Consider the following 16073-nt stretch of genomic DNA (forward strand, 5'->3'; position numbering starts at 1 on the left):
AGGCAACAGCATTGTGATCAGTCATCCTGATCACGGGTGCCAAGGTAATCCCTATAAAGACATCATTTTCACTTTCTGAATAAAGGTAGGGCTATAGTTCACTATCTCTATCTTGGTTTGTATTCCTCCAGAAGCTGACTGAGACAAGGTTTTAAAGTTCAGGTAGTTTATTTGTAAGGTGATCCCAGGAAACACTGGAAGAGGATTGGGGAAAAGAGACAGGAAGAAGAAAGAAGTCAATAAAGAGCTGAGTCTAGAAAACGGGTACCAGTTGCATGCCACTGTGGACAACTGCAGAACAACTGCAGTTCTGCTGCAGAACTCTGCAAGACAGTGTAGGACGGGTGCCCCGGGTCACCCCACCTGAGGGTTAAGGGAGCTGGGTATTTACCCACCAACTCCTTTCAGATATTGGTTGAGGGCCGCTCCCAGAGTGAGGGCTAATACCCTGACATTTCTGACCCGTCCTCCAGGCCAGCAGAGGAGCTGGCAACAGAGAAAGCTCTCAGGCAGAGATACAGATACTGGGATTTAGAAGTTGGCCAGTGTGCACAGAAATGGCAAGGGCTGAGGGACTCTGGGAGGGCACTGAGAGCATCTAGGGCATGTAGGTCACAGTTCCTAAACCAGGGGAATCTGTCCCTAACTTGGAAAGGTAAGAAACATCACCCTTCACCTAGAAGATGCAGAAAAAGGACTGAGAACTGCTCTAAATCAATAGACATTTTCCTTTGCTAAACAGTAGAGGTGCTCTTCTCAAGAAATTGTTTAGCTATGATACATAACAAGTTACAAAGAAAAAATCTGCCAAATCCTCATAGTTATTAAGTTCTGCATAGTTATATAAAAGAAACCAAAGCTGTAAACGACCCTGAGTGGTGTGCTTTTTTTCTCTATGAGCAGAGAAGGCCACAACTTCCAATCATAAAATATTCTCCAGAAAGGCTCTTTTAAAGAGAAGAGAAAAAAGTGTAAAAATAGTATGTCTGTAGAGTTTTCCCCTTCTTCTTTTGGAATAGCTAACGATACAATATAAGCAAGAAACTGAGGACTGATACACATACACATGGTTCTTACAATAAACTAAAAAACAGACTTCAGCTGAATTTCTTTTCAAACACAGTCTTTCAGAATATGCTGGCTCTCCAGCAATGTTTCTTTCACCTCTGGCCAGGCCACAGCTGTCTATGTCTAACAGCTGGTAAGAACATGTAAGAATAAGGTTTTATTTAAGAACTTAAAAATGTTTATTAAGTCATTTTGCATTAAAGACATATAATTGACCTAACTTTCAAGAGGTTTATTTTAAACTTAAACTCAACTTAGATGAGATCGGTTTCTCTAGTCTTCTTGATCAATTTCTTTTATTTTCCAAACTGATATTCTAAATTGAGGTCTGTACACAAATTGTATATGTCCCTATTGTTTATATTGAGATAAACTAGTACTTCCTTACTCATAGTAACTATATTGAATTAAATAACATTTATTAGTCCATTCATCATATAAATTCTTATACAGCTTCTATTTTATTGTTAACTTTTATTTTAAAAGCCCTCTACGCCTTTAGAGTTTGGTCATGTTGTGCTGACAACATTTTCTTCTTTCTAAATGTATCTATTTGTTAACTTTAACTTTATGCAATCTGAAAATAATCCATGACATTCGGTAAACACAGTTTAAGTATTTCCCTCTCCAACAATGTTACAAATTTGACATCAGTGCCTTGGTACAGCTCTAAAAATGATTTCCTATTCTGTCACTTCTTTGCCAGCCAAATTCCTGAAACAGTTCTGCAGAAAGACTGCTTCATGCCTTCACAGTAATACAAATGACTTGATGAACTGTATTTTCTCCAGTGGTGCCTTCGTAAGTGCACACTGTAAGCTGTTAAATTGCAAACCACTGTGATTTCAGATAAAGTTGAACCACAAATCAGAAAACAGAACGTAAAGAGGAAAAACAATCAAGAAACACTGGAGTCTGAGCATTAAATAGTTTCCGCTGACTACATCTATGATGATATTTTGGAATTCATGTTCATTTTCTTAGGTACCATAATGGTACTGTGGTTATGTATTTTTTATAAAGGAATCCTTATGGAGACATGTACTAAGAATTTAAAGATGGAATGATATGCTGTGTGAGATAAAATAACCTTGTGTGGTACAAAGGGCAGTGGCTGGGCTATAGCTGAAGCAAGACTGACCAAATGTTGATCCTCTGAAGTTGGATGACAGGCACATGGAGTTTCACTATACTATTTCTTTACTTTTGTATATGCTTAAAATTTTTTCCACAATGAAAAGTTAAGCTGCAGGCCAGAAGGGAGTAGCATGATATATTTAAAGTGATGAAAAGGAAGAACCTTTCATCACGTTAATTCTCTACCCAGCAAGGCTCTCATTCAGATTTGATGGAGAAATCAAAAGCTTTAGAGACAAGCAAAAGCTAAGACAATTCAGCACCATCAAACCAGCTTTACAACAAATGCTAAAGGAACTTCTGTAGATGGGAAACACAGAGGTGAGAACAAAAGAGTAAGGGAAGAAAAAAGACCTACAAAAACAAACCCAAACCAATTAAGAAAATTGCAATAGGAAAATATATATCGATAATTACCTTAAACGTAAATGGCTTAAATGCTCCAACCAAAAGTTAAGCTGTCTCAAGAGCAGTCTCCTAAAAGCACAGAAATTTCTTCTGATACAACAAAAGGAAGAAAAAAGGCAAAAGGAGGACGGGAAGGGGAAGAACAGGAGGAGAAGAACAAAAACCAACTATTGGGGAGGTGAACAGGTTCTGGTCACTCCCGTTGGCTCCGTCAAAAAAAAAAAAAAAGGCATTTTTATTTTATAACTTTAATCTGATCCGTAGTTATACCAAACAGCTTGTCCACTAAAAATAACAGCTTCTCTTACACTAGACAAGGGTTTCTCATCCTTGGCACTACTGACATTTGGGCTGGGTAATTCTGTGTTGCGAGGGTCTGTCCCTGTGCACAGCAGGATGTTTGGTGGCATCCCCAATCACCAGATGCCAGGAACATGCAGCCAGTGTGACAGTCAAAAACATCTCTGGATGCTGCCAAAGCAGCCCCCAGGTGGAAACCACTCCACTAGATAATACGTAAACACAAATACCCATCTGGAAAGAGGCAGGTTAAAAACATATTGATAATCTGCAGACAGACAATGATCAGACAGATTACTTTTGTTTCTGCAGGGCAAACCCAATAGGGAATTTATAAAGGAATTGAGGTTTAGAATAAGTGAAGCTATATATCATTTTGATAAAATCACAGTGATAGGCCTTATAGAGGCTTAGGAGACAAAATGCAGCAGGGCAATGAGGGGTGCAAATATATATGAAAAAAGCAAAATACCTTTTTATAAAAGTAATTTGTTCTTTATCACTGACAGCACGTTAAAAAAGCTGGGTGGGGACAGTACACAGGGTTTATTATAATATTCTACTTCAGTGTATGTTTGAAATGTTCCAAAATAAAAAGTTAATTTTTTTTCCATTCTATTTCTCGCTTTCTTTTTTTTAATGGTGCCAATTACTCACAAAATTGATTTTGCACCTACACTCTGAAAACCACTAGAATGATGATTAAGGGCACAGGTCTACAAGCTGTATGTTGGTCAAATTATATCCTATGTAAACTCCATTTCTCTCATCAATAAAATAACAATAGTGCCTACCTCATAGGCTTGTTGTGTGAAATAAATAATTCCTGTAAATTGCTTAACATAGTGAAAAAATAATTGCTCAACAGGTTACCTACTTCTGTTTAGCTATCACTGCTTAATGACAAGAAAGACATAAACCTTAGTAAAAAGTTCCTTCAATTTTTCTAAACCAAATAGTTATGAGAATATAAAACGAGACACTATGTGTCACAGCAAATGTAACCAAGAATATAGTCCAACTATAATTCAAAGATACATGCACCCCTATGTTCACAAAAGCAGTATTCACAATAGCTAAGACATGGAGACAACCTAAATGTCCATCAACAGATGAATGGATAAAGATGATGTGGTACATATATACAATGGAATACTACTACCCACCATAAAAAAGAATGAAATAATGCCATTTGCAGCAACATGGATGGACTTAGAGATTATCACAGTCAGTGAAGTAGGTGAGACAGAGAAAGACAGATATCATATGATATCACTTATATGTGGAATCTAAAAATACAATACAAATGAACTTATTTACAAAACAGAAAGAGACTCAGAGACATAGAAAACAAATTTATGATTACCAAAAGGGAAAGGGGGTGAGGGAAAGACGGATTGGGAGTTTGGGGTTAGCAGATGCAAATCATTACATATAGAATTGATAAGCAACAAGGTCCTACTGTATAGCACAGGGATATTCAATATCCTGTGATAAACCTTAATGGAAAAGAATTTTAAAAGGAATTATATATGTATAACTGAATCACTTTGCTGTACAGCAGAAATTAATGCAACATTATAAATCAACTATACTTTGGTTAAAAAAAAATCTCAGAGTCCCACTGCAATGGCAATTAGTAATATACAGATGGTGATCATTTATGCAACAGTATAATTCATGTAAAAGCAGTGATAAGAAAAAAATTCAAAAAAGAAAACAGCTGTAGTTTGAAAGCTATAAAGCACACACAGATACACATAAAGCTTAATTCAAACCAACTGACTCTCAACAAACAGGGGAAATGCACCAAGCATTATTATAATGTGTCCAGTGGCTAACCAAGTGTCACATCACACAGCACTGAACTAATCTGATTAGCAAAAAGAAAGTAGAAGAATCATCTGTGCCAAAATAAAAATATAATGAGCAAGAAATAAAGTAGGGAACAAAGGAATTTAATATTCAATTTTGAACCTCAAGTGTCCTAAGAAAAAGACTTAACTTTGAAGGAAGAAAATCTATCCTTTTGTCACTAACAAGCCATCTCACTTAAAAACATGCTAAAGAGTACCTTTAGAGTATTAGTAATTCTTAGGAGAAAATAAAGGAAAACAAACTACTTCAACACATATCTGCTTTAACAAGCCCATGTGCTATGTGCTCAGTCCTACAACAGACACTCTGGAGACAAGCATGAGCCACAGTCCCCTGCCCATAAGGTGTAATTCCGGGACAAAATGAGTAATACAAACGTTACTGCCATACAAGTCCAGATGAAGGAAGAATCAATCAAATCAAAAGGCTACAGCCATAAAGGGCAGAGTGGTTATGACTGTAAAAGGCAAACAAATTCCTGCAGAGGAAAACAAGGGGAAAAGGAGAGGCAGCGTGCCAGGAAGCTATTGTGAGAGAGAAGGGATTCCAACAGATTGGACTAGAAGAGGGTAGAGAGGATGGGTGAAGTTTTCAGAGGATTTTGGATTAAGTGGTATCGAGAAATGTATATGTGTGATGTCTACTATGGGGATGACCAAGTGGGCAACTGACTGAATGTGAGAGTTAGGGGAGGCCAAGAACTATCATGGCCAAGAGAACAGAAGAATGATGTTATCACTGACAGAAATATGGATACATAGAGAATAAAGGAATGTAGAAGTCAATTTGATTTCATAACTTCCGAGTTTCAGGTGATAAGAAATCCAAGCGGATTGTCTGTTAAGACAACTAAAGATGGGATGAACATCAGATGAGAAAACAGACCTTTGTCACTGCTGCCACACTGGTCCAAGTCTCTGTCATCTCTCCCTGGATTACTGCAATAGCCTCTAGCTGCTACCCTTGTCCTCATGGTCTCTTCGCAACTGGCCAGAGAGGGCCTTCAAAATGTAAGTCAGAGTATATCACTACACTGCTCAAAACCCCCCAGTGGCTCCCCATTTCACTCAGTAAAATCCGAAACCCTTACAATGGTTCACAAATCCCTTCATGATCTGCCACCGCCAACCCCCTTCCTCTCCAGCCTAATGGCCTCTTCCCCCTGCCCATCGATTCTGCCCACACTGACTTCCTTGCTTCTCCTAGAACATTCCAGGCTTGCTCCCACCTTAGGGCAAATGTGTTCCCTCTGCCTTGAAAACTCCTAGCTGGATAACTAACTCCACAAGGCTACCCTTTGCCTCTTTCAAGACTTAGTTCAAATCCCACCTTCTCAACGAGCCCACATCTGACCACACTATTTAAAATTTCAAGCCCCACCCTCAACCTAGTACTCCTGATCCCACTTCCTGATTTTTTCCCAGAGAACTTACCACCTTCTAGGCTGCAATACAATTTATTTATTATGTTTACTATTTGTTACTGTCTCCTCTTACTAAAATGTAAGCACTATGAAAGCTGAGATTTTGCTCACTGAAGTATCGCAGGCCTAAGTAAAAGAGGGCTTGCAAAAACTAGGTACAAATACCAATTTTTTAAATTAACAACAAGCTGCTAAAAAGGGGTCAAAGATAATGAAAACTGGGGCTTCTCTGGTGGCGCAGTGGTTAAGAATCCGCCTGCTAATGCAGGGGACACGGGTTTGAGCCCTGGTCCGGGAAGATTCCACATGCCGTGGAGCAACGAAGCCCGTGTGCCACAACTACTGAGCCTGCGCTCTAGAGCCCATGAGCCACAACTACTGAGCCTGCAAGCCACAACTACTGAAGCCCATGCGCCTGGAGCCCGTGCTCCACAACAAGAGGAGCCACCGTAATGAGAAGCCCACGCACCGCAACAAAGAGTAGCCCCTGCTCACCGCAACTAGAGAAAGCCCGCATGCAGCAATGAAGACCCAACGCAGCCAAAAATAAATAACTAAAATAAATAGATTTTAAAAAAAAGATAATGAAAACTTGAGCAAAAAAGTCACCTTGTCTCTATCAGCTCCAAGCCTGCCCATTTCTTCCAATACTTTCTAACTCAGTAATGGTCTCACCATTCAACCAGATTCTCAAGTCAAGAAGCCTGGAAACCATCCTAGACTTCTCACTCTTCCAGTCCCTTCCCAGTCAATTCATCACCAAAAGCTGTCAAATTTCCTCTAATATCTCTAGAACAGGAGCTCTCTTTTCCACTGCCACTGTACCAGTACAAAGATTTTCATCTCTAAACTAGACTATGAAATCCACAACTGAGCTTTTTTGCTTTGATCTAACCAGGACCATTGAACGGATTTTAGATGATGACAGAGTATGACAGGTAGCAGAAAGCTAAGTGAAGAATAGGTTACTTGAAGGTGAGAGAAATAAATTTTATCTTCACTTTCTTCCCTCCTATTGATGTGCACTTATTCATATATTTGAGGTCCAGTTCAAATATTTTCTCCACTTTTGAAGCCTCTCCCATTTCCTTCAGGCAAAGTACATACTCTTTTTTGTACATAACTCTAACAGAGCACTTTCTGTAGCAATTATTTTTTCACATATCAGTTGCCCAACTGGACAGGAGCCGAGTCTTATTCTAGCGTAGAGCCTAGCATCAAAAATATCTGTTGAACAACTTTTAGTCTAGAATTGGCAATTGTAAAATGAAAACATAAGTTTGAGCAAAGGTAGTCGTACAAAGGACAAAAGAAACAGAAGTTATCTGGTTACCAGAAAATAGTAGATAAAAATACTAAGCTGAAGACCCAAGGAAAACAAAAAAAAAAGGCCAAACACATGAGGCTTTTCCATGTAGATGAGGGTAGAGAGATAAGCTAATAGAGATCCCCATGGAAATATTTAATAGAGAAAATAGATTATCTGGAATTTCACGGAGAAATCTGGAGGTGGAAGAAGGGCTAATCTAAATGGCCCTTAAAAATGAAACCCATTCTCTGAGATAGGAATGCTCAACTAGAAACAAATGAATTGTGTTCATCAAATGCTCATAAAATGCAGATTGTTTTAATTAAAGAGAAAGCCTTGTAAAACATATCATCAGGCCCCTCTAACCCCATCACCCCCAAGACACTCAAATATTTAGAATTCAACCATTAGAAAAACTGGCTCAAAAGAGGTCTCTCAAAAACCGACAAAAGTATGTTAACTGAGAAAATAAAGCTATTAAAATTAAACTCAACACACTGAACTTAAGTGAAGGTCTAATCTTTTCTTATAAAATTCTGTTTTAGGGCTTCCCTGGTGGCGCAGTGGTTGAGAGTCTGCCTGCTGATGCGGGTGACACGGGTTCGTGCCCCGGTCCGGGAGGATCCCACATGCTGTGGAGCGGCTAGGCCCGTGAGCCATGGCCGCTGAGCCTGCGCGTCCAGAGCCTGTGCTCCGCAACAGGAGAGGCCACAGCGGTGAGAGGCCCGCGTACCGCAAAAAAAAAAAAAAAAAAATTCTGTTTTATAGACCTGGGAACTAGTAAAAAGAAATAAAGAGCCCAGAAAAGCAATTTTTTTATAATAAGAAGGTACAGTTCTATGCTTGAGAGAAAAATGGACAAATATTCAGGATAATGTCTGCCTCCATGTATATTTCAATGTAAAATAAATGGCTTGCTCATCGTAAGATGACTCAGTCACTTACACTTCGGCAGGTTCATGACAAACCAAGCTAATACTAGAGTGGTGGCTCTTTAGCTTTTTTGGGTCCCAGATCCCTCTGAGACCCCAATGAAAGCTAGGGTCCTGTCCTGCAGAAAAACATGCAGATATACACTTAGCTAGCATTTTAAACATGTCACAGCAGTCACAGAGTCCCTGTTGTCTATTTATGACTTCCTAGAGAGCCAAGGAACCCAGTTGTACAACTGATACCTTAATGAGTAGAAATAGCAAATGACGCAAGGCTCAGAAAAGGAAATGAACCGTTAACGATTCTAGAGCATTTTTCCTGGTCCTCCAGGCAATTAAAAACACTGAACATAAAAATCTCTTCTGGTTGAATTTTATCAAGTGATATACACCCAGATATAGGTAAAATGCATGCACACACCTTAAAATACATTTGAAACCTAAAGTGTTTAAAAGTAAAATCTAATATTAATAATAGTAATAACAGCTAATAGTTACTGAGCATGTACTATATACCAAGTGTTATTCAAAGTGTTTTAAATATATTCATATTTATGCACTAATGTAAATAACTATTATCTGTATTTCATAAATAAGGAAATTAAGGCCTAAAAAGGTGCAAAGAGAGTTAAGGAACAATGACATGAAACAGAAATGACTGAGATTAGGCAGCAAAGACCTCCGTTATAGTGTGCACCATCTAATAGCAACTTAGACCTGTACTTGTATTATCACAGTTCTACAAAGCAAGAACATATTGTACAAACTCCAGAAGAAGGATGACAATCTTGATCTTTTTCCATATTCCTGGCAAGATAATCCTTATAATACCATGTTCACTTTGGAGTACACTGTAACCAGAAATCTGAATACAAAATGTTCAAAAAGATCACAATGCTAACTAAAGGATTTACGAGATTAAAAATGAAAGATTAATTTTGAGGGTAACAAACCTTAGCTTTCTAAACCACTGTCCTCTGTACACGTACCAGCAATGAATCATGCTTTGGAAAAATGAGCAACTTGATAAGAGGTAAAAAATCTGAAATAGGGCACCTTTTTCTACCAAGGAAGCTCAAGTTTCCCTACCTCAAGCTTTTTTCCAGACTGCTTCCTTTTTATCATATTGGTGCCAACACCTCTTCTACTCCAGGGACACACACAAAAGTAGAGAAAACCTCACAGGTTCAATAGGTCTTATTAAATCCCATCAGTTGCAAGACTAATTCAGATTCCTTGGATGTGCCTATGCTATGCCCTGCACAATGTAGCATACAATAAATATTTGTTGAATGGTTGAATCTCCTCAGGAGAAAATGCATACGTTTAACATTTTCTACTTCCCATAATATTACAATACAAATTATTATGGTAACAGAATAATGTAATAATACAAATCTTTTACCTTACCATTTTTTAAATTCTACGTCCCAGGGGGGAAAAAAAGACTAATTTTTTTGACATCAATTTATGCAGCTATTGGCAATCCAAGACACCACAAATAATTTATCTGAGTACAGGTGACGCCTGAACAACATGGGTCTGAACTGCACAGGTCTACTTATATGTGGATTTTTCTCAATGGTAAATACTACAGTACTACACAATCTGCAGTTGTTAAGTTTGAGCACACAGAACCACAGATATGGAGGAAGCTTGGATACAGAGAGCCCCCTGTAAATACATGCGCATTTTCAACTCTGTGAGGGCTGCTGCCCTCAACCTTCCCATTTTTCAAGGATCAACTGTATACTCTACTTAAACAATAATGTTCTTAACATATTATAATTTCTTACAGCTTTTTTTTTCTAACATCTTATCAGAGTATAATTGCTTTACAATGGTGTGTTAGTTTCTGCTGTATAACAAAGTGAATCAGCTATACATAAACATACATCCTCATATGTCCTCTGTCTTGCGTCTCCCTCCCTCCCACCCCCCATCCCACCCCCCATCCCACCCCTCTAGGTGGTCACAAAGCACCGAGCTGATCTCCCTGTGCTATGCGGCTGCTTCCCACTAGCTATCTGTTTTACATTTGGTAGTGTATATAAGTCCATGCCACTCTCTCACTTCGTCCCAGCTTACCCTTCCCCCTCCCCGTGTCCTCAATCTTACAGCTTTCTTTGTAATGTTTAATGAAAATACAACAAAACCATGGATGTTTTTCTTTTAAACAACCAATAAACTTTCTGAATCAGGTAAGAGAAATTAGTTCTGTTAAAGTGAGGTGGCCTGCTGCTTTACGAGTAATACGCTAAATTCAGTGAAGCTTAAAAACCAAGAAACAATGAAAATAAACATATACTCTTACATATGCCACAAAAAAGTTCCCTTTATATTTAATTCACAAACTGAAACACCTGCTCTGATTTACTGAACTGTTGAAACATCTGAGAGCAAACACACAAAAGTAAAAACTATACACAGTTTCTTAGAAGTTGATACCAATGAAAAGAAATTAATCCCTATGCATTAAAAAGTATAGAAAGCATGCAAGAGCCAACATAGTCCCTCTATTTTGACTAAATATTCCCTAATATTCAGCAGTACTTTTTAAAACACAACTTATAGTTACTGAATATTAATTTACCAAAACAGGCAAGGATGACCTTATCTTGGCAAAACTCATAATACTGTTTCCTCAACATCCTAGAAGACAGCTTGATGCACCACACTCTTCCATCTGCTTTGTTCTATTTCTTCATGCCCCAAATGGAAATTAAACCCTTCCAGTAACAGCCAAAATTTCATCAGTCACAGGAAAGTACTTAGCGCAGAGAAGTAGTATGATATGAATAAGAGGTAAAAAGAAAACAGGTGGAACAGCCCTGGTAATGACCTTAGAGTATGTGCTGAGAGAGAAAATCTACACAACATGTACAGGAATTGCATTTAAATAATTCTCTTCCCACTTACCTGATGAGCTCTCAGTAAACACCGTTAATGTCTGTCCTCCAACACTTTGCAAGACAAATGGATGTTCTCTAGGAGCACTGACTGAAGCTGGTTTCCCGCCAATATCATGAATGTTTGCAAGATCCTCATTCAAAGTAAATGACACCTAGGAGACACATTAACCAGAGCTTATTACAATAGATTTCTGTATTCAAAGTATCTGTACAGAAATTCTAACTATAAATCAAATACTTTTTTTTTTTAACATCTTTATTGGGGTATAATTGCTTTACAATGGTGTGTTAGTTTCTGCTTTATAACAAAGTGAATCAGTCATACATAAACATATGTTCCCATATGTCTTCCCTGTTGCGTCTCCCTCCCTCCCACCCTCCCTATCCCACCCCTCCAGGCTGTCACAAAGCACCGAGCCAATATCCCTGTGCCATGCGGCTGCTTCCCACTAGCTATCTACCTTACTACGTTTGTTAGTGTGTATATGCCCATGACTCTCTCTCGCCCTGTCACAGCTCACCCTTCCCCCTCCCCATAACCTCAAGTCCGTTCTCTAGGAGGTCTGCGTCTTTATTCCTGCTTTACCCCTAGGTTCTTCATGACATTTTTTTTCTTAAATTCCATATATATGTGTTAGCATACGGTATTTGTCTTTTTCTTTCTGACTTACTTCACTCTGTATGACAGACTCTAGGTCTATCCACCTCATTACAAATAGCTCAATTTCGTTTCTTTTTATGGCTGAGTAATATTCCATTGTATATATGTGTCACATCTTCTTTATCCATTCATCCGATGACGGGCACTTAGGTTGTTTCCATCTCCGGGCTATTGTAAATAGAGCTGCAATGAACATTTTGGTACATGACTCTTTTTGAATTTTGGTTTTCTCAGGGTATATGCCCAGTAGTGGGATTGCTGGGTCATATGGTAGTTCTATTTGTAGTTTTTTAAGGAACCTCCATACTGTTCTCCATAGTGGCTGAACCAATTCACATTCCCACCAGCAGTGCAAGAGTGTTCCCTTTTCTCCACACCCTCTCCAGCATTTATTGTTTCTAGATTTTTTGATGATGGCCATTCTGACTGGTGTGAGATGATATCTCATTGTAGTTTTGATTTGCATTTCTCTAATGATTAATGATGTTGAGCATTCTTTCATGTGTTTGTTGGCAGTCTGTATATCTTCTTTGGAGAAATGTCTATTTAGGTCTTCTGCCCATTTTTGGATTGGGTTGTTTGTTTTCTTGTTATTGAGCTGCATGAGCTGCTTGTAAATTTTGGAGATTAATCCTTTGTCGGTTGCTTCATTTGCAAATATTTTCTCCCATTCTGAGGGTTGTCTTTTGGTCCTGTTTATGGTTTCCTTTGCTGTGCAAAAGCTTTGAAGTTTCATTAGGTCCCATTTGTTTATTTTTGTTTTTACTTCCATTACTCTAGGAGGTGGGTCAGAAAGGATCTTGCTGTGATTTATGTCATAGAGTGTTCTGCCTATGTTTTCCTCTAAGAGTTTGATAGTTTCTGGCCTTACATTTAGGTCTTTAATCCATTTTGAGCTTATTTTTGTGTATGGTGTTAGGGAGTGATCTAATCTCATACTTTTACATGTACCTGTCCAGTTTTCCCAGCACCACTTATTGAAGAGGCTGTCCTTTCTCCATTGTACATTACTGCCACCTTTATCAAAGATAAGGTGTCCATTTGTGCATGGGTTTATCTCTGGGCTTTCTATCCTGTTCCATTGATCTATCTTTCTGTTTTTGTGCCAGTACCATACCGTCTTGATAACTGTAGCTTTGTAGTATAGTCTGAAGTCAGGGAGCCTGATTCCTCCAGTTCCTTCTTTCGTTCTCAAGATTGCTTTGGCTATTCGGGGTCTTTTGTGTTTCCATACAAATTGTAAAATTTTTTGTTCTAGTTCTGTGAAAAATGCCAGTGGTAGTTTGATAGGGATTGCATTGAATCTATAGATTGCTTTGGGTAGTAGAGTCATTTTCACAATGTTGATTCTTCCAATCCAAGAACATGGTATATCTCTCCATCTATTTGTATCATCTTTAATTTCTTTCATCAGTGTCTTATAATTTTCTGCATACAGGTCTTTTGTCTCCTTAGGTAGGTTTATTCCTAGATATTTTATTCTTTTTGTTGCAATGGTAAATGGGAGTGTTTTCTTGATTTCACTTTCAGATTTTTCATCATTAGTATATAGGAATGCCAGAGATTTCTGTGCCTTAATTTTGTATCCTGCCACTTTACCAAATTCATTGATTAGCTCTAGTAGTTTTCTGGTAGCATCTTTAGGGTTCTCTATGTATAGGATCATGTCATCTGCAAACAGTGACAGCTTTACTTCTTCTTTTCCGATTTGGATTCCTTTTATTTCCTTTTCTTCTCTGATTGCTGTGGCTAAAACTTCCAAAACCATGTTGAATAATAGTGGTGAGAGTGGGCAACCTTGTCTTGTTCCTGATCTTAGTGGAAATGCTTTCAGTTTTTCACCATTGAGGATGATGTATGCTGTGGGCTTGTCATATATGGCCTTTATTATGTTGAGGAAAGTTCCCTCTATGCCTACTTTCTGCAGGGTTTTTATCATAAATGGGTGTTGAATTTTGTCAAAAGCTTTCTCTGCATCTATTGAGATAATCATATGGTTTTTCTCCTTCAATTTGTTAATATGGTTTATCACATTGATAGATTTGCGTATATTGAAGAATCCTTGCATTCCTGGAATAAACCCCACTTGATCATGGTGTATGATCCTTTTAATGTGCTGTTGGATTCTGTTTGCTAGTATTTTGTTGAGGATTTTTGCATCTATGTTCATCAGTGATATTGGCCTGTAGTTTTCTTTCTTTGTGACATCCTTGTCTGGTTTTGGTATCAAGGTGATGGTGGCCTCGTAGAAGGAGTTTGGGAGTGGTCCTCCCTCTGCTATATTTTGGAAGAGTTTGAGAAGGATAGGTGTTAGCTCTTCTCTAAATGTTTGATAGAATTCGCCTGTAAAGCCATCTGGTCCTGGGCTTTTCTTTGTTGGAAGGTTTTTAATCACAGTTTCAATTTCAGTGCTTGTGATTGGTCTGTTCATATTTTCTATTTCTTCCTGATTCAGTCTTGGCAGGTTGTGCATTTCTAAGAATTTGTCCATTTCTTCCAGATTGTCCATTTTATTGGCATAGAGTTGCTTGTAGTAATCTCTCATGATCTCTTTTATCTCTGCAGTGTCAGTTGTTACCTCTCCTTTTTCATTTCTAATTCTATTGATTTGAGTCTTCTCCCTTTTTTTCTTGATGAGTCTGGCTAGTGGTTTATCTATTTTGTTTATCTTCTCAAAGAACCAGCTTTTAGTTTTATTGATCTTTGCTATTGTTTCCTTCATTTCTTTTTCATTTATTTCTGATCTGATTTTTATGATTTCTTTCCTTCTGCTAGCTTTGGGGTTTTTTTGTTCTTCTTTCTCTAATTGCTTGAGGTGCAAGGTTAGGTTGTTTATTCGAGATGTTTCCTGCTTCTTAAGGTGGGCTTGTATTGCTATAAACTTCCCCCTTAGAACTGCTTTTGCTGCATCCCACAGGTTTTGGGTCGTTGTGTCTCCATTGTCATTTGTTTCTAGGTATTTTTTGATTTCCTCTTTGATTTCTTCAGTGATATCTTCATTATTAAGTAGTGTATTGTTTAGCCTCCATGTGTTTGTATTTTTTACAGATCTTTTCCTGTAATTGATATCTAGTCTCATGGCGTTGTGGTCAGAAAAGATACTTGATACAATTTCAATTTTCTTAAATTTACCAAGGCTTGATTTGTGACCTAAGATATGATCTATCCTGGAGAATGTTCCATGAGCACTTGAGAAAAATGTGTATTCTGTTGTTTTTGGATGGAGTGTCCTATAAATATCAATTAAGTCCATCTTGTTTAATGTATCATTTAAAGCTTGTGTTTCCTTATTTATTTTCATTTTGGATGATCTGTCCATGGGTGAAAGTGGGGTGTTTAAGTCCCCTACTATGAATGTGTTACTGTCGATTTCCCCTTTTATGGCTGTTAGTATTTGCCTTATGTATTGAGGTGCTCCTATGTTGGGTGCATAAATATTTACAATTGTTATATCTTCTTCTTGGATCGATCCCTTGATCATTATGTAGTGTCCTTCTGTGTCTCTTTTAATAGTCCTTATTTTAAAGTCTATTTTGTCTGATATGAGAATTGCTACTCCAGCTTTCTTTTGGTTTCCATTTGCATGGAGTATCTTTTTCCATCCCCTTACTTTCAGTCTGTATGTGTCTCTAGGTCTGAAGTGGGTCTCTTGTAGACAGCATATATAAGGGTCTTGTTTTTGTATCCATTCAGCTAATCTGTGTCTTTTGGTGGGAGCATTTAGTCCATTTACATTTAAGGTAATTATCGATATGTATGTTCCTATTCCCATTTTCTAAATTGTTTTGGGTTCGTTATTATAGGTCTTTTCCTTCTCTTGTGTTTCTTGCCTAAAAAAGATCCTTTAGCAGTTGTTGTAAAGCTGGTTTGGTGGTGCTGAACTCTCTCAGCTTTTGCTTGTCTGTAAAGGATTTAATTTCTCCATCAAATCTGAATGAGATCCTTGCTGGGTAGAGTAGTCTTGGCTGCATGTTTTTCTCCTTCATCACTTTCAGTATGTCCTGCCACTCCCTTCTGGCTTGTAGGGTTTCTGCTGAGAGATCAG

The 16073-nt window shown here is 38.1% G+C and overlaps 1 protein-coding gene across 1 annotated transcript in view; it reads right to left on the reverse strand.

Annotated features, from left to right (window-relative positions):
- GTF2F2 (general transcription factor IIF subunit 2) overlaps positions 1-16073 on the reverse strand; it is a 156899-nt gene that overhangs the window by 113187 nt on the left and 27639 nt on the right. The window contains exon 4 of the mRNA XM_082859322.1: positions 11375-11519. Coding sequence (XP_082715448.1) covers positions 11375-11519 — 145 coding nt within the window. The remainder of the gene's footprint in view (positions 1-11374; positions 11520-16073) is intronic.

Source organism: Leucopleurus acutus (assembly GCF_964270905.1).
Source record: "Leucopleurus acutus genome assembly, chromosome: 18".
NCBI classification, from domain to species: domain Eukaryota; kingdom Metazoa; phylum Chordata; class Mammalia; order Artiodactyla; family Delphinidae; genus Leucopleurus; species Leucopleurus acutus.